At 54.7% G+C, this 24,145-nt stretch overlaps 9 protein-coding genes across 9 annotated transcripts; 5 read left to right on the top strand and 4 right to left on the bottom strand.

Moving 5' to 3' along the window:
- The first annotated feature begins 456 nt into the window (after positions 1-456).
- Positions 457-1,942, top strand: IE81DRAFT_319652 (putative 40s ribosomal protein S13.e). Its single transcript, XM_025512788.1, has 5 exons — positions 457-496; positions 759-1,035; positions 1,340-1,420; positions 1,500-1,556; positions 1,636-1,942. Coding segments are annotated over exons 1-5 (462 nt in total). The 5' UTR covers positions 457-494; the 3' UTR covers positions 1,681-1,942.
- A 351-nt stretch (positions 1,943-2,293) lies between these two features.
- Positions 2,294-3,063, bottom strand: IE81DRAFT_363657 (hypothetical protein). Its single transcript, XM_025516795.1, has 4 exons — positions 2,976-3,063; positions 2,788-2,804; positions 2,570-2,680; positions 2,294-2,388 (listed from the first exon to the last, which is right to left on the bottom strand). The coding sequence occupies exons 1-4, from the start codon at positions 3,017-3,019 to the stop codon at positions 2,342-2,344; spliced, it is 219 nt and encodes a 72-aa protein (XP_025372976.1). The 5' UTR covers positions 3,020-3,063; the 3' UTR covers positions 2,294-2,341.
- Positions 3,064-3,484: 421 nt separating this feature from the next.
- Positions 3,485-4,621, top strand: IE81DRAFT_296810 (putative mitochondrial ribosomal protein S19). Its single transcript, XM_025512147.1, has 4 exons — positions 3,485-3,711; positions 3,802-3,904; positions 4,338-4,451; positions 4,528-4,621. The coding sequence occupies exons 1-4, from the start codon at positions 3,669-3,671 to the stop codon at positions 4,544-4,546; spliced, it is 279 nt and encodes a 92-aa protein (XP_025372975.1). The 5' UTR covers positions 3,485-3,668; the 3' UTR covers positions 4,547-4,621.
- Positions 4,622-8,279: 3,658 nt separating this feature from the next.
- IE81DRAFT_344302 (hypothetical protein) lies at positions 8,280-10,359 on the top strand (the record flags this gene model as incomplete). The annotated part of the gene is made up of 2 exons (XM_025515796.1): positions 8,280-9,351; positions 9,419-10,359. 2 exons carry the CDS (start codon positions 8,280-8,282, stop codon positions 10,357-10,359), a joined length of 2,013 nt encoding a protein of 670 aa, XP_025372974.1.
- A 174-nt stretch (positions 10,360-10,533) lies between these two features.
- IE81DRAFT_319649 (NAD(P)-binding protein) lies at positions 10,534-12,014 on the bottom strand. The gene has a single exon (XM_025512787.1). It carries the CDS (start codon positions 11,837-11,839, stop codon positions 10,886-10,888), a length of 954 nt encoding a protein of 317 aa, XP_025372973.1. The 5' UTR covers positions 11,840-12,014; the 3' UTR covers positions 10,534-10,885.
- Positions 12,015-12,205: 191 nt separating this feature from the next.
- On the top strand, positions 12,206-13,838 carry IE81DRAFT_319647 (hypothetical protein). The gene is made up of 5 exons (XM_025512786.1): positions 12,206-12,677; positions 12,774-12,853; positions 12,928-13,153; positions 13,236-13,641; positions 13,708-13,838. Exons 1-4 carry the CDS (start codon positions 12,515-12,517, stop codon positions 13,541-13,543), a joined length of 777 nt encoding a protein of 258 aa, XP_025372972.1. The 5' UTR covers positions 12,206-12,514; the 3' UTR covers positions 13,544-13,641; positions 13,708-13,838.
- On the bottom strand, positions 13,540-15,583 carry IE81DRAFT_363653 (hypothetical protein). Its single transcript, XM_025516794.1, has 3 exons — positions 14,780-15,583; positions 14,215-14,589; positions 13,540-14,099 (listed from the first exon to the last, which is right to left on the bottom strand). The coding sequence occupies exons 1-3, from the start codon at positions 15,452-15,454 to the stop codon at positions 13,719-13,721; spliced, it is 1,431 nt and encodes a 476-aa protein (XP_025372971.1). The 5' UTR covers positions 15,455-15,583; the 3' UTR covers positions 13,540-13,718.
- Positions 15,584-17,125: 1,542 nt separating this feature from the next.
- On the top strand, positions 17,126-19,462 carry IE81DRAFT_296804 (STE3-domain-containing protein). Its single transcript, XM_025512146.1, has 11 exons — positions 17,126-17,276; positions 17,383-17,469; positions 17,716-17,812; positions 17,874-17,954; positions 18,029-18,154; positions 18,218-18,328; positions 18,393-18,472; positions 18,541-18,807; positions 18,876-18,943; positions 19,007-19,193; positions 19,257-19,462. The coding sequence occupies exons 2-11, from the start codon at positions 17,443-17,445 to the stop codon at positions 19,290-19,292; spliced, it is 1,080 nt and encodes a 359-aa protein (XP_025372970.1). The 5' UTR covers positions 17,126-17,276; positions 17,383-17,442; the 3' UTR covers positions 19,293-19,462.
- A 2,339-nt stretch (positions 19,463-21,801) lies between these two features.
- Positions 21,802-24,031, bottom strand: IE81DRAFT_319642 (hypothetical protein). Its single transcript, XM_025512785.1, has 6 exons — positions 23,762-24,031; positions 23,514-23,660; positions 23,240-23,351; positions 22,951-23,165; positions 22,678-22,861; positions 21,802-22,474 (listed from the first exon to the last, which is right to left on the bottom strand). Exons 1-6 carry the CDS (start codon positions 23,785-23,787, stop codon positions 21,980-21,982), a joined length of 1,179 nt encoding a protein of 392 aa, XP_025372969.1. The 5' UTR covers positions 23,788-24,031; the 3' UTR covers positions 21,802-21,979.
- Between the last annotated feature and the right edge of the window lie 114 nt (positions 24,032-24,145).

The raw sequence follows: 24,145 nt of genomic DNA, 5'->3' as shown, positions 1-24,145 counted from the left end.
GCGCATGCAGGCCCTCGCCGCGCCGCACTGCTTGGTCCCTATTGCTGCGCGCTGGTCCGGGGGTTTGGCTGCAGACCTCGTGGCCGCAGCAGGTTCGCGCGACGGCTGCATCACGTGTCAGATCACCATCATTCTGCCTCGAGACCGGCCGCCTCTACAAACCTAGATCGTTACCCTATGCAGAATGACTGGCTCCAGATGAGCTCAATCTATACTCTTAATCATACTGACGGAGGCCTTTGCCATCCAAAGGTTCCGAGTGTGGGCTGCGCATGGAGAGAGACCCTCTTGAGGAGAAGCTTCCATTGCGGTCTGAAATTCTAGAATTTTCTTAGGTGTGCAAAGATGCGTCGGCGCGCGCGAACCTGACTTCGCGCGCCTTGCATGCCGTTTGCAAAATCGACGGCTCGCTTTTGCGCTCGTTACCTTGGCACCACCGACCATCATCCTCCGACACATTCCTCGGCGTCGATCACTTCAAGAACTCATTCAAGATGTAAGTATCGATAGTCAGTCTTTGGCTTCCTCCCGAAGCGTAGGAATGCTTCACGCTGCTGGTCTAGAAAGAAACGGCTGGATGGGTCAGGCGAGGACGCCACGGAGGGCTGATTGCGTGTCGAGGCTGGATACGATGTCAGTGGGCAATGCGGAGAGCGTCGGGGATGGGGAAGGGGCGAAAGGGCGGCTATCCCATTGGGCATTCCATTCTAGTCATATCGGACGCTGACGGTTTCTGCCGCATCGTACCACATTTCCAGGGCAAGAATCCACGCCAACAAGAGGAAGGGAATCTCCTCCAGCGCGCTTCCCTACAAGCGTGCACCTCCTTCCTGGCTCAAGACCGCCCCGGAAGAGGTCATTCAGCAGATCATCAAGCTCGCTCGTCGAGGCTTCACTCCCTCTCAGATCGGTGTGCAATTGCGTGACTCGCAGGGTATCGCTCAGGTCCGCTTCGTCACCGGAAACAAGATCCTTCGTATCCTCAAGTCTGAGGGCCTCGCTCCCTCCATTCCCGAGGATCTCTACTTTCTCATTGTGAGTGCTTCATTCGAACAACTTTAACGTCGTACATGACCAGGAACGTGCAGGAAGCAGAAACGGTCCTCTGTGAGGCTGTTGTAGAGATGAGGATGGGTGGCGCTTATCTGTGTGCTAAGGAGGTGCTGAGCGCTGTATGCTGGCGATCACAGCACCAACCGACCCCACTGGCAAGCGTGCAGGAGAGGTTTCGCTTGAACAGCATCTTGGTATCAGCACCACCAATCCACACGGATTGGCTTCACCAATAGCGTAGAACAGGCATTGACTGACTGCCTCCGACTGCCTTCTTTCACCACAGAAAAAGGCGGTATCTATTAGGAACCACCTCGAGACCAACCGCAAGGACATGGACTCCAAGTTCCGTCTGATTTTGATCGAGGTGAGTCAAGCGGTGCTGCACCGAGCTTTGGCATTCTTCATGCCATAGCTGATCGCCCTGCGCATGCTCCGCACTTCAGTCCCGTATCCACCGTCTCGCGCGCTACTACCGGACTGTTGGCAAGCTGGCCCCTACTGTGAGTACTACTTCACATGCGCCGCACTTGTCCGCTTGATGCTTACGCTCGCACCAATCTTCACCCTTCGATTTTCCAGTTCAAGTACGAGGCCTCCACTGCCAGCACTCTCGTTGCTGGTTAAGCGTCGTGCTCTCATCGCCGTCGCTCTCCTTCGACGGCAGCAGAGACTATTCTGCATCTTCGTACGCAGTCATGCTCACTGCCGGCATTGCGTGCGCATGGGCAGTGTCTCGTTCAACCCGCTCATCACACGCACAACTTCCATGCTCCCCATGATGTCAAACCTTTCGTTGTCATACGCACACCCGGTCACACCAACAACCATGGCCCATCATTAGGGTCGGTTGAAAATGTATTGAATCCAAACCAATCTTGACGCTGGCTTTCAGTGTTGTTTCGAGGATGCTCGTGAGGAGGGTGATGTCCTGGGCTCGCGATTCCGAAGCGACTAGTGGCGGCCTATCAAAGAGTATCTGCGTGGGATGACAGATTCCGATCCTCACTTGCGACAGCCCGATCAGGACACAGCACAATGATCCCGGCCTCCCTTGAGGTATTTGAGCTGCGTGTTTCATGCATCTTTGAATAGCTTAGTCAAGTATGGGGCAAGGCAGGCGAGATCGAGTGCTCGTGACCACCCTTTCAGACCACCAACAGCCTCACAAGCGCGCTGGAATGGATCGTCATCTGATCATTACGAGTGTTTGTTCGGAAGCTACACGAGCGCCACTACTACCAGTACTACCCAGCGTATGGAATGGAAAAAAAAATGGAGCGCCGCTCTACTCCTTGTTGAGCTCGGCTGAGCGCTTGGCTAGCTCCTCGCGGCCTGAGAGAGCATGGGTGAAGACGAGGGGTGAGTGTCAGTTGCGCGATCTAGCAACGAAGAAGCTCCCAGCGGACATTGCGGTCGGTCTTCCGCCTACGAGCACGACTCGCCAACTCAAAGCCTCGCTCGGCTTTTCGAACGTACGCCTGGCACACATGAGAATCGAAAGAACAAAACTCACTAAGAGGCTCTCCAATCTTGCTCGACTCTTCGCTGCTGAGGATTCTAGGACCTGGCTCTCCCTTGAGCGAAGCACCACCATTGAGCGCCGGGTCCGTAGATGGGTCGTTGGCTAGCAAGGGTCAAGGAGAGAGAGAGAGTGTGTGTGTGTGTGTGAGAAGGGGGTCAGAAGATTGCGTGAGGGGGTGTGCGCGAACGTGATTGGGAGATGCGACTCACTAGTGGCGGGATGAGGTCTGCGAAAGGAGGGTTTCGGTGAGAGGAAAGGAAAGGATGGACGTGTGAGCAATGCGACTCGAATCTCTCTCGACCTCGAACCTCGAAAGCCGTGAGATGTCACAGAGTGGACAGCGTCTTTGTAGTACTGCCCTTCACTCCGAGCATATACTGTGCCTGCAGATGCTCACTGAATGGAGAACTGCTGCTCCTGCTCGTTGTTGTTAGACGACATCTTGGCGACAAGCGCTTGGCTTCAATTTAGGACGGGGCGGCGCTTGAAAACGGAAACAACAGCGAACACGCTTGCGAGTGATGCGATCTTGCTGTATGAGATGGTTGTTGCTGGAGAGGAGAGGCTCGCTCCGACATCCAGTGACTATGGGTCACCAGTCCGTGATCGACAGACGTGGAGGCGGGGAGCTCTCGCTTGCCTCACGCGGCCTCGTCATCGCTGATGGGTGGCTCAGCCGCATGAGGGTGCTCAGCCACACTTTGACTCGGCCCGCATCGAGCCTTCATTCGGGTCGTGAGGGTGAGTGCGTCATCCCGCGCGGGTATGAGGCTTGAGACATCGAGAATAATCTTGAACGCGCTGGCGGCTGCGTAGTCAGAGTCACGTGTTGATTTGCTCACGATTTTGGCACCAGGCTGGTCGAGCTGTCTCGTATATATGATTTCTCCTTTCCGTGCCTTCCGTCACTACACATGACCTCGACTCCCGTCCTCGGAAGGATGCTACCCGAGCGCACACTCAAACCCGGACTATCCTTCAATCGCCACTGAGGTCGCCTCACAAGACCGCGCTAGATTGTATTTGGCTTGCCCATTCAGAGCACCTCGTACCGCAAAGGAGCATCCCACACGGATCCCCGGGGTGCAATATGCGGTCAAGCAGCGTGCAACTCGCGCGTTCGGCCTGGAAGGGTGAGTTGAGCATCGCATCTCAAGGGGGTCAATCGATCAGCTCGCCGCTCATGCTTACACGCGCTCTTTACCTGTCCCTGTCTTTCGCAGGGCCCTTCTTCGTGCCCTTTCCCAACATGGCACAGGCGATGAGGACTAACACGCCCATCCGAACCAATGCGAGAGCTTGCACCATCTTGCCAAACTTTGTCGGGTGAGCGAAATTTGACAGGACGAGCCTCTACGATTTGTGGAAGGTCACTCGGTGGGAAGCGCGCCAAAGGCGGGAAGAGGAGACACTGATGGTGGAGGGACGCTTCGAAGGGACATATATGCGTGTTATGCTGGCAGCATGCCGCGCTGCGCTTCAGTGGCCAAGGGAGCCGTCTGAAGCTTGGTCTGTGCAGTAATCGAGCGGAAATTTGGGCGCTCGGATTGTGGGAAGGCCCTCGGACAGGCGGTGGAAGTTCTGGTCTCTGCATGCTCTGTCCCGGGAGATTGTCAATGTTCGTGCGCGCCGTGGGAGGCGAGAGGCAATAGGAGTAGACGCGAGAGCCAGCATACAGAGAGTCCGACTGCCGTCGTGCTAATCAATCTAGCTAGTTGGAAAGCGCAAGCTGACTAAGTGCGTCTTTCTTCCCATGCAGCCTCAAATTCTTGGTCCACAATGGAAAGAATCACATTCCCATCTCGATCACCGATGAGATGGTGGGCCATAAGTTGGGTGAATTCGCGCCTACACGGAAACGCTTTTCTTTCAGGTGAGAGCGCGAGCGTGAGGGTGCAAATTGTTGCCGAAGCGGTGTGTAGCTGACCCACTCGACATTGGCTCCGCAGACAAACAAAGAACAAATAGAATGCGCATCATCTCTGTCAAGCTCGCACTTCTGTGTGCAATGGATGTAATTGTAATGGACATCTTGACGACTGGACTGAGTACGTTGTGGAGGTTTGGCGAGCGTAGCTTCCGAAAGCGAGCGGTGAGAATGTTCGATCCGCTCGCTGACACGCACACTTGCACGTCATCGTTGCCTACACGAGCCACATCGACTATCAGTAACGGTTGGCCCAGTAAAGACAGGTAAGACAATGACGCTTTGCAAGTCACAATAGGCCTTGGAGCGCGCACCTCAGCCGGTACGGCCACCGGCAAGTCTCTTCCAGCCCCGTGCGCTCGTCACGCCCCAAGGGTCGTTCTACCAGAGCGCTTTCGCTTCCATCACCCAGATAGCGCTTCAATGCCGAGCGCCTCGTTGGACTCGGACCTGCTCCGTAAGTCAGTGCAGGCAAGACGAGGAGCTTTCTCGCGAGATCGTGCAACGTCAAGGGAGCTTATTAGGCGCTAGAGGCATTGCCAACTCACGTCAGTCGAGGCAAGATATGGGAGGATGCTTTGGGTAGCCACGAGCCAATCATGTGCGAGGAGGGGGGACGGTAAATGAGGCCTCCGTTTCGCGAAATGGATGAGTCCTGATTGTCGACGGGGCATGCAAGGGCTATCGGGCTGCTAAGACGTGCAGTGGAACTTAGCTTCCGGAGTGCGACCTGCCGAGTCGGAATTCAGAGGCTCAGCAGGAGTCCGCTGCCACGCTAGCTCTGACCGCACTTGACGCGCAGAGGTGCGTGTGATGTTTTGTTGATAGGGCGAATGTGGACGGCTTCAAGAAGGTTGTTATCTCCCACGCCTGTCACGCGGTGCTCGTCAAATAGCGTTGCGGATGCTTTGCGTTATCTTCCCTCATAGATAGCAAACGTAGAAGCGGGAAACGCTGATTGGTTCGTGATGCACTGAGGTGCCCTCAGACGCCTCTTGGACGTGCAGTGCGGCGCGATAGAGCTTTTCATCTGCTTGACAGGTCAGAGCTGATATGCAGCGGATGGGTCTGATCATTGGACGTGCGTTGACAAATGGGCTGGAATGCTGAAGCAGGGAAGACATGTCAACTCAAGACTTCGAATGTTCTGGGTCAGGCACGTGACGCCAGCTCAAATGATTTCAGCATCTGGAGGAGCTTGAGATTCATGATTTCGATTTACGACGAAGGTGGGATGCTGATCACTTCCCTCCTGTTGAGATAGATTCGTCCCGCCGGCAGATGACTCAGACTCTCGGCACGTGCGGGCTACAGTGCGCCAATCCAGAATCGAGATCTGTTGAGTCTTGACGATGCTGCCACAATGAAGGACTGTTTCATACCGTTGAGGCGAGAAAATGCAAAGAGACACGAATTGTCGCAAACCTCGCTTAGCTATGGTCTGGTGACGCGAGTGCCTCCAAATGGCCACGCGGTCCAAAAGCCCCTCATCAGAGCTCACGCTAAGGCTTTGTACTCACAACTCTCCACTTCACGCACTTGTGAAGCCTCGACAGCTGCTTCCTCACCGAGCTAAGCTAGATTCGAGCATTGAACAGACGATGAAGGTCCCGAGTGCCGAGCACTTTACAGTCACCAAGTCAAAGTTGAGTAGCATACGTCGAGTTTGAGGCCCTTTGAGGCGATTCGGTGCATCCAAGATATCAATTTTTTGAGTCACACGCTTGGGTCTTGGGCTATAATTGTCTCGGAACCCTTGTGCCAATCACGAGTGCAGACAGCGCTTTCTCCGCTGAACCAATTTTGTCTTGAGCTGCTTGCGTTACCCCTCGACCGAAGTCTACCAAGCCATGACCCGATCATTTTGATGAGAGTCTGAAGGGTCTGATGACACTCATGACTTTATCTTGATTTGTGCTGGACAGTCACTGAGTGTGGCTGGGAAAGCTGCTGACTGTCCGTGATGGCACGTGTGCGGCACGTTGTGCTGAGTGCGAGACCTTGCGCGGAATGCGGCGACATTCTCATCAGTCACTGTGACTGCTGAATCGGGAGGAAGTGGGGAAAACTACAGCAACAAGTATGGCGCAATCAGCACAGCCCATGACCAACTCGGTCAGGCTCGGCTACGCCACCTCGTGTCACCATCACGCAAAGCAGGCCCAGCCGGCGATTCCGATCAATTTCGCTGCAAGTCGCTGCAGCAGTCGTGAGTCAAAATGATGAGAATGACAGATGAGCGAGGGACGAGACTGCATGCAGCCGCAGGGGAGAAGAAGTCCAAGGGAGCAGCAGCAGCAGCAGCAATGCTCATTAGCCTGCTTGTGTGCGCGCCCGTTCCCATAGCGTCTACATGATCTGCACCGGTACGCGCAGCTCACGCACGCGCCTATCACACCATCCGCGTGCCCAGCAGCTCTTCTCGCTCTCAACCACAAGCATGCACTTTGCAGCAGAAGGCGAGCCATGGAGCGATGCCAGGCAAAGCGAGCTCTTGCGAAGAGAAACGGCGCTGCACAGGTCTAGTCACGCATCCTTGCAATCCTTGAAGGTCAAGACCCAAGCGTCGCCTCGTCATTGTCTTCATTAGCTCTTCTCGAGGTGCATATACTCAAAAAGACGTCTGGATTCGCGGATAAGCACGGGCTCTAGCATGCCCGTCACTTGAGCACTCACAAGTATGCGATTGCGCAAGATGTATGCGTTATCACTCATCCGTCTTAGCGGTCGGCAGGCACGCACCAAGCCTAGCGTGGATCTTTCTCCACGCTCCTGCCATCGCAACACTCTGAATCATCTCACGGGGCAGCGATGTTACCTTGATTTCGTGGAGTCTCCAAGGCATCTTCCCCGCTCGACGAGCATTGTCAAAGTGTTGGGGTCTCCGCGACAGCGCGTCAGTCAGCCAACCCAATCAGGTCTGGGCAAGAAGCTCGCTAGCATTTCTAATCGAGCCGAGAAAAAGCGATCTGCCTCGTGTTAGACCCATCAGGTCGCTGCATTTGGCACGATCCGACAGACAGACGCATCTCTCATGCTGCTGAGTCTGAACGATCAGCCACTCCGACTGCTTGCTCCCCATGTTTGCCTTCACAGCTGAGCGCTCGCTGCCCCTTCTGAACACTCACTTGTGCTACCACGGCAGCTTTGCATGCCGCTTTCAGGAGATGTCTGATCGCTGTGACTGCTTCCGAAAGCCGCTTGTTTGTGGTCGGGCGACGTTTTAGAATCTGTCTGCCGAGTGACTGGTATGGAATTCCGACTCTCCCTGGACAGATCTCTCATTCCCATTTATCCACACCAATCACTCCAGCAACACTTCCTCTCTTCATCTCAAGACGCACCAGCGATACCCGGCAATACCTAGCGACCCACCCTCAAGCCTTGCATCTGTGGTCGAAGCACCCCGTGGTCTGTCGAGGCCTTGGAGCGCGTGCAGTCCAGTGCTTGGCGCTATCTTTGCTCCTTGCTTCCACGTTCCTGCTCCACGGCCGGCCGCACAAGGTACTCCCACCCGTCTCCAGGGTCTCCTTCGCACGCGAACGATTGCTAAGCATGGCTCGCACCGAGTATCTATGTCACCATTGTGGCAAAACGTGAGTAAATAGCCACTTGACCGTCCGAGCCTGACCTGTGGGGCAAGTAGTCGTAGAGTTTGGCTCACCTCAATGCGCCTCTCCACACTCCAGTTTCCGACGAGGCAATGGGCTCACTAGACATGTGCGTATTCATACGGGCGAGAGGCCGTATGTTTGCACGGTAGAGGGATGCACCATGGCCTACGCCAGGACCGACTTGCTCAAACGGCACCTCCTTTGCAACCATCTGGAGCTGGACGCCAAGGACTCCGACTCTCGGCCGGGCTCGGGGCGGTCTTCCCCAAAAGAGAAGGCCGCGTCTGGTGTTGCAGAGCGAAGAGATTCCTCAACCAGCCAGAACAATTCGCTGCTCGACGGAAACCCCTTCAATGCGAATCACAACGGTGCGGAGCCTCCAGCTTTGCACATGTCCCTGAATGGTGTCAACAACGGCCTCGACAGCACCAGTCTCTCTCAACTAGCCACACCAGCGTCCGGTGGAAGCACGAGCTCTCCGTTCTCACCCCTTTCGCCATTCGGCCCGACCTTTAATGCGCCGTCAGCACACTACCGGTTGGAGAAGGGTGGCGATGCGTCGAGTCTCTTGGGTTCGTTTGGTGTCAACGATGAGCTTTTGGCCAAGCTAATGCTAGCGGGCACCTCGAGCCACTTAGGCGACGCACCCGCACACTCGGCGGCACGGTCCAACGACCTTCTCCAACATCCCAACGGAAATGCCGAAACCACGCGTTACGATCTCGAGCTCTACCTCAAGCACTTTGCTCCACACTGGCCTTGCGTGCACGTCGCGACGCTCGTAGCATCCACCAGCGTCATCCATCAAGACGTTGATCATGATCTTCTGGACGCAATCACACTAATCGGTGATCGCTACAACGCGGATGGGCTCTCGCCATCCGTTTCCAGACGGTCGTCCGTATACAGTCTGGAAGGTCAAGACACATCCGAAATCAGCGTGCTTAGCAGTCGTGCCGTCCAGAGTCTGCAGTCCGGTCCTCATCATCTCGACGAGCACACGCTCTTGCGGCGCGCTCAGACGCTGCTCCTGTTGCAACTGTGTAGCCTTTTGAGCCAGAGAGACATGCCGCGCGGAAGCCTTGAAGCAGCGCACGACTCGCTCATCCAGGCGGCTCGCCGAATACTCGTCGTGCATCAGGAAGCTCCCACGCCATCGACCATGGGCACGGACCAAGACTGGGTGCGATGGGCTCAATGCGAGCAGCGAGTCCGGACAATATGGACGATTTGTGAGTCTGGCAATCCCTGTTCGCTCGCCGAAAGATGATGTGTGTCTGACGCTGTTCCTTGTTGCAGACGCCTACGACGCATTGCGCGCCTTGCTGCTCCATGCAACGCCTGCTTTCCCGATCTCGGAGTTAATCTCGCTGCAAAGACCTTGCGACGACAAATTGTGGCAGGCGTCGTCGGCCAAGCTGTGGCGAGCGTCCCAGGGCGCTGAGCTGACCAAGCCAAGCATCTTTGAAGATCGAGCCAACCTTTTGCTGCAAACGATGCCAGAGTCAAGATCAGATGATGTTTTCGACGACCTGGCGCACTTTTTGCTGTTGACGAGTCTATGCGCGGACGTTGCTCAGGTCTCCCATACCCATGCCCAACAAGGTATCTACAAGCGCTTGCAAGACCCGCGGCTTGGTAATGTTGGCGCTGGCGCGGACAAGCGTAGCGACCAAGCAACTTCGGCATGGCTGAAGCACATCAGCGAACTGGATGCCGGCGTGACCACCACCATCGAGCACATCGACGGCGCCTTAAGCAGATGGCGTCGAGTCTCGACGGTAAGTGAAGCTCAACAGTACCAATCTGGTCCCGAATGTCCCTTTGTCCTGGGTCCTTCGAGCTTCTACTACGTTGCCAAGCACCAACTTCGACAACTGCAGACGCAGATTGGCATGTCCCACCCTGCCACCCCTGCAAGGTCGCCCATACATGCGCCCTACTCTACAGTCACGTCGGACCCATCCACCACCTTGGCTCCCTCAGCGCGAATGAGGAGCATGTCGATTGGCGCACTAGACGGCAATCTTTCGCTGCCGCACCTTTCCCCTGCGCGAAGAGCGAGCGCGTTCGAGTGGAGCAGAAGCGCTTCCAATCACAGCCACGACCAATCCTTGCCCCATACTCCCTCATCCACCCAATCTCCCGCGCCAAGCATGGCTCGATTGTACAACCTCGTCAGCCCCGCCGGTTTCTCGCCGAGCCAACACTCCTCCCACACTCCTCTTCCGCTTCACTAATCTTCTCGCTGCAGCCTAGTCTGCTTTCGCTGTTCTGCCTCGTATTCGTTGCCTCATACCCCCCATAGATGGTTTCTGTCGTCACTCGCCATCATCGATACCTGCCTCTGTAATTTTGATACCTGGCCCGTGAGTCGACAGAGATACTGTGCTGCATACCCCGATCCTTGAAATGTTGGTATGATTCGACTTCGCAATGGCTTCAAATGTTTCTTTGAAACACATCACACGTATAGCAATTAGTAGTGCTTGTCCAAGGCTGCAGGAGGGTGGATGGATGACAAGCGTCATCAAATCCAAGGATTGTGGCGTGAGCTTATGAGCTCAAGCTCTATGAGAGGCGCTGAGAAGGCGAATTTGCGCCGGTAGGAGGATGAACGCTTGGTCAGGACGACTCGACGGAAGGGGCCCGTAGCAAGAATTTTCAGGCGAAAGCTATCATTCCAGCGAACTGCTCGGTTGGGCGAGTCAAAACGCAAGAGTATGGTGTGGAGACCGGCAATGGGGCACGCGCGCGACATCGCATCTACCACTTGTCCTGCACATAATCCTTCCAGCTCTGGAGCCCCGGATGAATGGATCTGCACTCTTCAATATCCGCCTTGAATCCGGGATCGTTGAAGAAGTTGAACATGATCCTGAGTGGAGGAACGCTCTTGACAAGACCGAATCCCAGCAGGCTGCTGGTGGCAGGCAGAGCGCTTCCCTTGACCTCCTTGAACTGACTAGCCATCTCTTTTGGCGACAGGTAATCGCCTGCCAGACTGAGCGTGCGTCCTTTCCAACCCGAAGGGTCCTCTATCGCCTTGCTGGCAAAGATGCCGATGTCTTTGCACGCAATCATTTGCAGCTTGTCCTTGACGCATCCATTAAGCGCCGCTACGAACAATTTGCCAGAGTATCCATAGTCGGCGATGTTATCGGCGAAGAAGACGGGTCGAAGAATGGTCAGCGGCAAATCTGCATGAGCGGACTTGATGTAATCTTCAATTGTGCGTTTGGATTCGAAGTGATCGCATGGAGTGGGATTAATGCCGCCAAAGTCTACGCTGGAATAGACGAATAGATCCATGCTTTGTGCCCGCTTGCTCGCTTCGTCCGCCATTCCCTTGCCTTGCTCCATCTCCATCTGCAATCCTCCTTCCTTGTTGTCCAATCCTTGCTGCACACTAAACACTGCCGAAATCTTTCCCGATTCCAACGCCTCCTTTTCCAAAAGCTCGTCTGCGCGCTTGAAGATTTCGGCAGGACGGTAGGGCGTCTCTAGCATCTTGACTCCTTTTAAGCCTGACAGCTCTACGGCTTTGGGATTGGATGGAGAAGCATCGCGCGTGCAGGCCAGGATGAGGAACTTCAAGTCCTGCGCAGATGAGCCTGAGTGGGCTTCGTTGAGATCCGCAAGCGCTCGCACCACTGCGCTTCCTTGCTTGCCCGTAGAGAGCGTGACGAGGATCACTCGCGTCTGTGAGCCGGTCGACATGTTTGACTGTCCAGCCTGGGATTTTGTCTCCTGCGATGATTTCAGTATCGTACCTTTTGCCTTTCTGTTCCGAGCATGCGAGTGGATGTGAAGGTCAAGCTCGAGTTGAAGTATCTCGCTTGCATTCTTCAGTCAACAGCGAGCAGCAGCTGTGCCGATGTCAGCGGGTATGTGCGGGCGGGATATCGACATATGCGGAGAAGCTTCTGCACCGCCTTCTGGCGCACCCGAATACGTTTCACTTTTCTCCGCGGACATGAAGCGTCACGTGTGTCGCGCGGTCGAACCGAAGCACGCGCGTGCCGCGTCATCAGGCCCAGATCTTCTGGACACGCGATATACAATCTGATGAACATTCACATTGACCACTTGCGCTTCCTGGACGCCTTGCTCCTACATCATCTAATTCGCTCGTTTAGCCGTCAAAACAACTTTCATCGCATCGCCTCCGATCGTCGTTGAGGACGTGTAGATGGTCGTCGACCAAGCATGCCGAAGAAGATCGTCCTACTAGCACCGGATCAGGCATGGCCTTCGACTGTCAGCTCAGCGAGCACAAAGAGGCTGCTCAGTCTACCTCATCCCAGAACACACAAGCCCGCCACTTTTCTTCTCACAGGTGAGCAGCACAGGGACGGTCCACGTGGAGACTCGACCAGCCATGCTGCAGAAGCAATGGATGCATGGAGCATGTACGAGCTGCAGGCTGTTCGACCTTTGGCCGGCGGATCCAGAAGCTGGTTCTTGACTCCCAAAGGCGCAAGCGAGGAGCACATAGGCGCAACATCGCAGGCAGACGCTGCAAGTGGGCAAGAGGACGAAGGGAGCGTGGTCAGTGGTGAGTGAGCTTATGCTCCGCTTCACCAGTGCACCAGTCCGTCCCACCAAAAGGCTTTGCTTATCCACGAGCCCTCATCCTCTTGTACTTCCACAGACGGAGCGCTGCACATCTTTACCCCTATCGATCCGCTCTTTGTCCTCTTGCCAATCTACTCTGCGCTGGATCACGCGAATGTGAGCGACTCTGACGCTTGGCCTAAAGTCAGGCGCATACACGCAGCTGAATCGTCTGATTCAATCCATCTCAGGCGGATTCCCCTGCAGCCTATCTCACGCTCGAAGATCTATTGGAAAGAGCAAGTTCCAAGCTGTACGCTGAGCATGCGCGGGGACTGAATGCGCAGCAAGCAGCAAACAGCACCAAGAATGAGAGTCTTGAGAAGTATGAAGAGGAGGGAGAATGGGAGGATGTGCAAAGCCTAGCGAGTAGTAAAGCCGTTAAGGAGAGGTTAGAGGAAAGCTGCGAAGTGATGAGTGAGTCGGGTCTCGCGGCTCGTGCACGTGTTTCAGGCGCTGATTGGAACCTATGCCATCTCATGTACTCGCATCGCTTCAGATGTAACTTCGACATTGCAGACGTATCGCCCGTCGGCTAGCAGGGTGCTCTCTCTGCTCCGCTCCAAGCTCAGCAAGCTGGAGAATCAAGACACTTTCGAAGAGGCTTCTTCCACATTGGGCAGACAGCTCGTCAAGGCCGTGGAAGCCGATGCGACAGGGGAAGAGAGAGCAGCAGCGAGGAGAAACATCGCGCTGGATACAATTTGTGCTTACTTGGACGAGGAATGGAAGCAAAGTTTCAAGCGTGGTCTGCAAGCGGACGGCTTGCTCTCGGATGAAGCTGCAGCGAACAGCGCAGGAGGATAAATTGGCACAGGGAGCCGTCATAATCGCAACAACCCTTCCAGACGTTGGCTTCCACTCGCCCCACAGTGGCGGAAGTCAGCCTCACGCGGATCGCACAAGTGAGAGCCATGCACTACAGGACAGCGAAGAGAGATAGATTCTGAGAGCCCTGTGACCCGCATCAGGTTGCTGGCCCTCATGCTCCTGATCCGGCCCGTCTTCTCAACCTGACCTCTACTCGTCCCCGACCTTTCGCGCCTATCTCTACCAGCTCGAAAAGGGCGGCGTTCTTCCTGCCCACTATCTCGCTACGCACCGCAAAATGCGCGGGCGCATCCAGCTCTTTATCCCGCAATGATTGTGCCCCTAGCGCACGGCCCAGCCCGGACGACTGCGATGCCGCCTGCAGTTTGAAAACACCTTCTTGGCGAGCGCGTGCGCCAGAAGAGAAGTCGGGATGAGCGGCTCGCCAGGCCCTTCGGCGCTTGCGGAGTGGGTCGGAGGAGCTTGGGAGAGGAAGCGGAGGAATGGACTTGCCCATCGCTGCGCTTGGTCGAGCTAGTGGGTGGATGCAGAGCTGTGGTGAAGCGATACGAGGCGTCAACGATGCTGGGATGGAAGAACGCTGCGCTGCCCGTGGATGACTGTTCTTTCACAGCTGGATGCACATTGCTTCTGTCGGCCAGACTCACCTCTCCATGACAGTCGACAGCTCTTCCGCTCCTGAGCGACCTCATCTCCACCCACACATCTGCATTCTTCAGCACGCCCAAGAAGAGCTCATCATCGAAGGCGTCCACAAACGCAGCTCGAATGGGAGGTCTGGTCTTGACCGCCTTCTTTTGCACCTGAGCGTTGCCTTGCTCGTCGGAAGAAGACTCGGAACTGGAAGACTCTACCTGCACGGCAATGTTCGTATCCGCATCTTCCTCGCCCGCATCGTCCGCATCGAACCCCTGTCCTGCTCCTCGAGCTGCTTTGTCCCTCTCCCGAGAAATGCCTTGATGCGCATCGTCTAGGATACTCGTGTGGTCCGCGTGCAAATGGGTGATGAGCGCTGCTGAGTTCTGCAAGGCCCGGACGAGCGAGCGAAAATGAGGGATGTCAGATCAGATCACAGACATGCAACGCACACTGGCGACCTCGAGATGCCCGCATCCGCATTGACGTACGCAGCTTGATCCGGCGCCTTTTCGAACAGATACACCTTGCCTCTCTTCTTGACCGCCTCCTCATTCTGCCCATCGTCTCACTCACACGCTCGCAGATCAATCTGAGCTCCTCGACCCATGCAGTCATCCCTTCGGCCAACAACCTCTGAGGTTCCTTTTGAGCACCGGCCGGCACCGATCGTCTGTCGGCGCCTTGCGGGGTGGAGCTCGAGATTTTTGAGCGAGGCGATGCTGTGCCCCATGCCAGCGTGTTCAGGTCGTCTAGCACCACCAAGCACTTTGCATCGTGCGATGCAGTGTGCCCTGCCTCTTTTGCTGCACCTTCGAGCAAACTCTCGAGCCTCCGTAATAGCCTATGAAGCTCTTCTGACCATGCGTCCCTGTGTCCCACATGGACGGAGCCCGCACTTCCCGTTGTCCAGTCCCGATCCCCATCGTAAGCATCAACCACCTGCACCCTCTCCGCATACCCTTTCCAATCCAATCCCTTGCCGCTCAACCTCTTGCATAGACCCTTGATCTCCTCCGAACCCCTTGCTAGACAGTCCACCCAGATCACTCGTGCATGAGAGTGTGTCGAGGAGGAAGTTGGATCAGAGAGTTGACTTGTGCTGGGTGAAGGACGTGGATTTTGCATCAAATCCACTGCTGAGGCGCACAGGTATACGTCCGGAGCACTCGGCCTCGTGCTGCTCAGGAGGTGGTGAGTGCCAATTTGAGTGCTACTCCGCCTCTTATCCCAGACGCCTTCTAGCCCCATTGCTTACAGGCGCTTGTGACTGCCATTCGAAGCTCATACAGATTGGCGATCAGCGCGGGAATACTTCGCAGAGCTATAGCCAGGTGCCAAAATAGTCGAGGCACATGTTGTTGGCGACTTAGAATGACGAACTGGATGAATTCCTGAATTGTGCATCTGACTCCTTCACGCAAAACTCACGACTCGTGACTCAAACTTTTCTGACTCTTGACTACTCAAACACTCTTGACTCGAACTCATCAGGGACTTAACATTCACGTGATTTTACGCTCATTCAGTCGAGAGCCTTCAGTTTGAGTTTGAGTCTTGAGTTTGAAATCTGGATCATCAGACATTCAAATTACCAAAGAATTGAATCACGAATGAAGAATAATTAATAATCAAGGATTCATAAATCGATAATGATCTCGAACGCTGGATTTTCCTGTGATCAAAGTCAGAATCAATAATAATCATGAATCTGCGTGATTTTGAAGTCTCGTGAGTGCTTCTGCATCCACCTGCTGTACCGGTATACGCTTGCTGTGGTGGTGCAGTCAGAGTCAACGAGTCACGAGTCACACAACAGTCACCATGCAGCAGTTGAGTCGTGAGTCAAAAGTCGAGAGTCGCGTGAATACCACAACAAATGTGAATGATTTGCGCGCGATCGCAGCGCCGCGCGCGCGGCGTACCCGCAGACGACAAAGGAGGAATCCCTATATATACATACGCACCGACTACCACACTTATTCAAACTACTGCAGCCACGAGTACCAAGCCACACCATCGAAGGTTAGGTTTGTGAGGCTCACACTCGAACCCTGACCGCACTGTTGTCCTAGTGCGCGAGAAAACGTGGATGGGCACGATGTAAGAATCACTGATCGTCAGACAGCAAGAGAGCAGTCAAAAGGTCTACGGGGTTGGAGGCGTGTGCCTAGATCAAACTCAAGAGTCTTCAAGCCCTTAAGATATATATGAAACTACACTCACGACTGGCGCAGACAGACTCATCACTGTACCGTATCGACAAAGGCGTGTGAGCCGTGCATGATCAAAAAGTCCTGAAACCTTAGAAAGGACGCATACGCTCTTGAGAACTATATAGGTGGATCTTGGATGGGACTCCATGCGGCAGCCGGGCGTTTGAAGCGCCGGAGCAGCTGCGCGGGCGTCTCGCGGTGGTCCAGTCGTATATATACCTACATGCGTCAAGTCTGCATAATCTGCATGGCGAGCGGCTGATTCACGATCCTTGTTCGATGATCATGAAGATGCAGCCACGGAAGCACGTCTCATGTACCACATAGATATGAGAAGAGACGTCCATGCATGCTGATTCGTGATGGTTGTTTGGCGGCCTTTTGTGCAGGCTGCAGCAGAAGAGGTGCGGACAAACCGTGAATCATTTAGGAACGATAGGTACAACAGTCAAGAAGTTCACGCGCTTGTTGTCGCGTTAACGCATCAGGCATCGCCTTTGTCCCGCATCATTAATTGGCATCCTTGTTGATGCATGGCTCGTCACCGGCGTGGGCGCAAGCAGTCTGGGCTCAGCCAGACGCACTCTCCCGCGCGGTTCTCATTTAGATTGTCTTCATGCAGCACGCGCTCGCGGTATGCAAGCTGTACGATGCAAGCGGAGTGTCTTAAGTGAGATTCGTGATTCCTACCAGCTTGAGGTGCACATCTAGCGCGGACGACCTTGTGCTTACCTTTGTTCTTCATTCACATTGGTGATCGTCGTGACCGACTGCTACCACACACCGTGTGCACCGACTGCATCCATGAGAGCCCTAATTGCAATCTACACGTAGGCAGGTGGGCGAGCTAAAGGCCAGTGAGTACTAAAAGGCCATGTATCCCGAAGACTCCCCGACCAGGCTGTCACCAACCCTTCCTCTTCCGCTCACCCCCTATACGCTCTTCAAAATGACTTCCGCAAGCAATGTCGTCTTCATCGTGTTTGCTCTCCTCTCAGTCGTGCTTGTACTTTTGCCAAGTCGATGGCACTGGCAGACACGCAATGTCGGTGAGTATGTCCAAAGCCAATCGCGACCGCAGCCGACCATCCCGCTCACCACCCCAGCTTCGCTGTATACACTCACAGGAACTTTGTCTGTACGTACAGATGCGCATCCGTGGTCTTTGCTTAAGTAACGAGCTGACTTTAAAATTTGTTCCGCGCGTTCTGCTTGCTTTCCACAGCTAGTGAGTCAAAGATTCGCACCTCGTGGCACCTTTGCGATTTCGCTCACCCCCAAATGGCTTTGCTACAGATCTTTTGGGTGGCGCTCGGTAATTGTACCATGGCTATCAGCGCTATCCTGTACGCAAATACCTTTGATGGGGTACCTCTGGGCTGGTGCGACTTCGGTGAGTCGTGTTACGACCGCGAACAGTGGGACCAAGCTCACAGTAGTCTTTCTGGACCAAGCTGGCGCCGTTGGATACTTGTACGGTCCAGGAATTTCTGCCGGAGCTCTCTGCCTCTTCCGAAAGCTGGAGTCGATCGCTTGTGAGTCTTCTGCGCAAGTATCGTCATCTCAATCAAGCAACGGTAGCTCACACAGTCGACATTCATCTGCCCAGCTACTCGCCAGGTCGCGTACACTCAAAGCGATCGCAGACGCTTCATGATCGTCGACTTGATCATTTGCGTTGGCATTCCTGTCCTGTTGGTTCCTCTTCACATTGTGGTCCAAGACCATCGCATGGGTACGTGCTCTGAAGCGCTTCTTTCGCATATATGTCAACACGCTGACGCAAACTCGCGCACAGACGTCGTCTTGGGACATGGCTGCAATGCGCCTACATACATGAGCGTCCCTGCGCTGTTTTGCTACTATCTCTGGCAGATCGGGCTGGCTACCGCATGCGTGGTCTACGCAGGTCAGTCCATCGATTCGGCGACGCCTGCTCTTGCAATCGCTTACTCGTTGTGCACTGTACGCAGTCCTCACGTTGAGGTGGTTCTTAATTCGACGCTCGCAGCTTAGCTCAGTATTGCAATCCAGCGGAACTGGAATCTCGAAAGTGCGTGGGGTTGCTGGCGCTATTGACGGTGCGCAAGTACGCTGACTCTGGAGGTCTTGGACTGCCAGGATAAATACATCCGTCTCATGTTACTAGCTTTCATCGAGGTCGTCATCAGCTTCCCGCTAGCCGTCTACGTCCTCGCTGCCAACCTTCTCTACGTTGAATTGCAGCCCTACCCAAGCTGGGACTACGTCCACGACAACTGGGGAGCCGTTGGGTACGTCACAACTGAAGAGATCCCCTACGCCAATGTGGTGAGCCTGGAAATCGGACGTTGGCTAGGAGTCCTGGCTGCCGGAATCTTTTTTGCGTTTTTTGGACTCACCGCGGATGTAAGTCATCGTCTTGGAGACGTTCAGTGCTCCTCCACTCATGCTGATCACCACAACTTCGGGTACAGACGAGACGGCAATACGCGTCCTGGATCAGAGCCATTTCGGGCGGTCGCCTTTGCAAACGCAGAAATAGGTTCGTGGAATGAGGTTCTGCGACTTCATACCGAGGTACTCAAACTTCTTCATTTTCCTACAGCGATGCTCCCCTGCCCGGTCGTATCGCCTCCTTGCCACGGCGAGGAATGTACGGCGACACTTCAAGTGAACAAGATCTGGAGAAGGACTGGACTCCTACCAATGACTCAGTCGAAGGAGAGCCGCGCCTCAAACTGTATGATGACCTTGAATCGCCGCACTCGGCGTCTTTCACGGGCCTGAAGGATGTGAGTGTTTACCATACCAGATCTGCCGTTTGCGATCTAACGTGAAGGGCCACCAATTCGCAGATTCACGTCACAACCGAGCGCATTCAAGTCGGCTGAGACAGAGTGCGACTATCGCTCAATCACTCGTGTCACTGGTCCCTTCCAGTACTGGCATTGCTGCTACCATGCTGCTGCTTGCAGCTTCACAGCGAATAGTTCTCTCATTTTTGTCACAACTTCGTAGTCCTTGTGCTGGTCGCGCTCCGTTCGAGATGCGTCTGTCATCCAATGCATTTGTGTGTCTTTGTCGACCCGTATACAAGCCCGAAATCGGCTTGGCCGTTCGGAATCAGCTGTTCACCTGAGCTTGGACGTTCGAAACCAGTCAAGGAGTCAACGTGAGGCCATCGATCACTTCCAGAACAAGGCGTGAGCGCAGATCAGGGTGATTCGGGCTCGCCCATCTTCCATCACGATCTTGAAAAGCATCTGACCAACGATCAAGTGCTCGACTTCCACAAGAGTTTGTAGTGAAACGACAGCATGAGTTCTCAATCGCTTCTATTTGCCGCTGGAAGGCTCGCAATGAGTTTTCGAGGCGGCACACTCTCTCGCGCATGAGAGCGATGTAGCTAGGTTAACCAACGACTTGCAACGGTGCAACACCCACACCGCTAGCATATGGCCTCCTCTATGCAAATGTAGACAAAGGTCAGATCGCGGTTGCGACTTGCATGTTGAGGCGAGCGTGTAGGTCGGAGCGGTATTGGCAGAAATTAGGAGTCCTTGTGCAATCAAACAGGGAGATGAGTGCCTTCCACTCAAGACTCATCACTGCAGCTTAAGCTGACGACCGCGCGGCTGCCGAGAAGCGCACGCATGCCTTTGTGCAATGTGCGGCGGGAGGGACCTTTTGTGCGGCGCCATTGAATACAAGCCGAGTGACTGCTGCTATACATCCACACACATATTCGTGATTATTCCTTTTTCGTGATTTGCTCGCGCGTGATAGAGAGCGCGAGATATATAGGTGTGTGGCAGGTTCACGCAAGCACGGACACATTCAAATTCGTGAATGGTGGATCTTGAATAGCCGTGGTTCACAAATTATGCATGATTGAGGGCTTCAAGAGGGATCGATGGGACAAAGAGGTCCGACACGGCGCGACGGTGAGCCTGCGCACAGACCGGGTCACCGCGTCTCGCAGCGATTGGACAAAGGAATGGGAACAAGACAAATGAAGCGCGCACAGGCAGCTACCGGGACAAAGGAGAGCAGCCCGACCGTGACTCGTCGGCATCGTATGAAGACATAGGGGACAGCCATTTCGCAGCGAGACAAAGCTTGGGGCACTGCCGAGTGCAGGATTGCTCGACCCTCCTACCCAAGGCGCTAAAGCGCGTGCGACCCGGGACAATGGACACGGAGAGATCAGGGTTGGAGACTAGGAACGTCTGCGAGAGTCCGGAAGGAGGGCATCCTCACAAAGCCTAGTATCCATTGTCCAGGGTCTTGCGCCATGCTCAAGACTCCGAAGACTGAAGGGCTTCTTGTCATCCAAAGTCACAAAGGAGCACCTTATCAACTGCCACCGCCCAGACTTTTCATTCTATAGACATGCGGAAGCTGACTCTGATCAGCATTGCACCCAATCCAGGCGGGGCCTGGTCGACCCAAAAGAGATTCAGATAAACTATAAGAAGCACGATGATGGCTGGCAAAATCGGGAAGGATCCTCAGAACATCATCTCTACTCAGCGCCAAGCAAACTCCACCGTCACTGTCCAACACTCAAATTGCTGCTCGCAGTCCATCAATTCACAATGAACCCTCTCTTCGCTAGTATCAACGCTGCTCCTGTCTCCATGGAGACTCAAGATCACGAAATTCTTGTGAACCAGGAGGTGAGTAGGCAGCAAACAGTATGCCGAGAGTCGCGTCACCAGTCTCGCCCGCAATGCTGAGACGTCCGCCGGCCATTGGTTGACCTTTACAGAAGAAAGGGCCTCCTTCGTCTTCCAGCGGCTGCGTTGTAGCCAAGCAGCTAATCAACATGGAGGTGAGCATCTCGTGCTACCGATTGGCACATGGGCCGTTCACCACTTGCCAACATCAAGCTGACCTGTAGCGAATTTCAAATCTAGCGCAAGGGCGGCGGAGGCTACCCTTCTTGCGTCATCGCCTGATGTGCAGGGCCAAACAAGTTCTCAAGTGCGAGAGCAGGGATTGATCATCTCAAGGTCAAATGATGATTCCAAGCGCTTCAAAGGATTCCCGATCTCCTCCGATTCTCTGTCAAGTCTAGGTCATAATTCAGGCTCGTCACTCACCCCAGGTTCGAATTCAGCTCGGCAAGGTATCAAGATGAGACTCTAAGGAGGGATGTAAGGAGTGCTCGGTCGCCAAAGACGACCAGATCTTCTCCATCTTCGTCTCTTTCGGCTTTTTCATCTCGCCCTCCGCCACTTTGCACAATTCCCCATTGACCGTCACCCACTCCAAGCCTTCACCCACGCTTCAAAGTCTTTCCCAAAGTGTCCTTCTCATTCCCGACTACCCGTTTGGCTGTACTGTCCACTCCAAGCACTTACGGAACGGTTGTTTCCAATGCGATTTCTTTCAGCTCGACCTTCTTCAAGAGGTGCACAAGCCTCGATCTGACATCTTGGTCGAAAGAAGCCTGGAACCGATTCCTTACTTGCGCAGCTCAATGCTCCCACTCATCTTGCTCATGTGCAACGTATCATCATTCTCGGCCACCAGTGTTGTGACGTGCGTGTGGCAAGAGAGTGTGCGAGTCGTTCTACTTGGCATTCTCCTCATCCTCTTTGAGACTCATCTCGATTGCCCGAGCGATAGCCTCTTCCTCGGACATTTCCACATCCTCATCGCCATCGTTAGCTCCGGCAACCGTGGCTCTGCCTTCCTGATGTTGGGCCTGCGCGTTATCTTCGACATCGCCTCCTCTCGACAGAGCGATAGCCTGCCTCATCAATGCTTCTTCCGACTCGTCACTGGCTTCAGCGCCTACGCCAGAAAGACCATCCGCTCCTGGCTGGACGAGCGAGCCTACGCTCGGCAAAGCGGCGGGGGGCTGAGGAGCAGAAGTGAAAGAGCTAGCGGATCCATCTCCCGTTCCTGACGCAGGTGCGGCGGAGGCCTGGGTTGCCGCTGCGGCACGCGCATCCGAAGAGCTTCCTTCCGGAACGCTAGCCAGTGCGGGTGCCTGGGATCCAGACGACGAAGCCTCGGCAGCTCTTTGTCGAGCTTGCTCTTCTTCCAACGACATGCGCAAAGCCTATTCATAGGAAGAGCAGCGTCAGAGCAGTGTACACAAGCGAGCTCCCGCAGCGCTAACGCAGAACAACGCGCGCCAGGCTAGCGCGCCTTCCGCATCAACGCGCACAGCATCGAGAAGGTGGCAACAGCGGCCTTCCCTCTGACTGGCATTGAAGCATCGCAGATTCATTCGACACTGGCACTGCAGATACCGCTACTTACCATTGCCAATTCGGGATCCATGCTCGGGTCGACGCCAAATTCGAAGCCTCCTCCACCGCCTCCGCTTGCGCCACCTTCACCACCCTCGCCCGACCCGCCTCCAGCGCCCTCTTCCATTAAGATTGGACTGCTCAGGATCAGATCGCTCAGCAGTTGCGGAGAAGGCGGAATCGTCAAGAGATGTCTGTTTGCGGCGAGAGACAGGATTCGGTGAGACTCGATATGCGTCAATCGGTCATCGATATGAAGTGAAGTGCTGAGAAAGATGCTCACGAGTTGCCTCCATTGTCCACATTTTCTATCAAAGCCCTGAGGGCCTCTTCGTTCCCTTCTACCTCCCCAAAGCTGACGACGTCTACAGCCACATTATTTTTCTTGAGCTTCCGTGCGATGCGTACAAGCGATTCGGAAGTGTCATTGATCGGACTGCCGACAAATAGGATGATGCGTTGCCTTTGGGTCTTGTTTTGCCGATGCTTGAGGGCAAGCTGCATTGAGCCAATGTGACCGATTAGTACGCGGGAAAAGTTTGGCATAGAGCGCCTAATTAACAGAGACTTACGGAAGCGACATTGATGCCGGTGGCAAGGTCGGAAGATCCTATCAGTTTGGAGGAATGCAGAGCTGCGAGAATTTTGCCCATGTCCTGGGTGAGAGTCGCCAGGACCTCGGGGCTGCAGCGATGGGACGACAGAACCGTCGAGTGGTTCTTTGTGAGCTTCTTGCTGCGTTGAAGATCTTTTCGTGGTGTCCTTCCACCCATTGATTGGCCTAAAGGCAGGTCTTGCTAGGCCGTGATGCTGGTCCATGCTCATGTTGACCACCCACCAACTCACCTCTTTCCAGCCATTGTCAGGCACCCAACCATGTTCTCGGGGTGAGAATTGGTCTTGGCATCGAATACAATGTTCACTGCATCCACCTGAGCATCCCAACGAGTCGGTGTGTAATCCCCATTTCGCATGTATTCGCTGTTGTCCAGCCTGCCGGGGGGGGGGGGGGGGGGGGGGGTTGCCGCACATCCACCGATCAGACATTTGGTCTCGTGCATTCGCTCCTACCAAGCCCACGGCAGGCCACTTACACAAGCATCGTCGCTTCGAGGACCATTTTGGGCTAAGTGATCCGAAAGCGTTCCTGACCTTTGTCTGCTTGTGCGTGACCCAAACCTGAATGACGAGACGAGGCGAGCTCGCAAGTGGCGCGTCTGCTAGTGACTTATCGGACTCGTTCCGTACAATCTACAGAGTCCTCCTAATAATCGGGCTTGCGGGCGTATGTTCGGAGAGGCAGGCGAAGTGACGACGGGGTCCGTGGAGGTTGATGTTGCTGGGAGGCAACAAAGAGTCTTCAGTCTTGAGTGATGGTGCGTGGAGACGTTGCGCAACGTGCAGTAAGCGCTTGCGTATTCCACTCACGTGACGCGTCACTTGCGCTCGGGCCATGCTAAGCGGGCAAGAAGTCCCTC

The sequence above is a fragment of the Ceraceosorus guamensis genome (assembly GCF_003144195.1).
Source record: "Ceraceosorus guamensis strain MCA 4658 unplaced genomic scaffold IE81scaffold_3, whole genome shotgun sequence".
In the NCBI taxonomy this organism is placed as follows: domain Eukaryota; kingdom Fungi; phylum Basidiomycota; class Exobasidiomycetes; order Ceraceosorales; family Ceraceosoraceae; genus Ceraceosorus; species Ceraceosorus guamensis.
The sequence above is the reverse complement of the archived record's forward strand: the minus strand, read 5'-3'. Positions and strand labels throughout refer to the sequence as shown.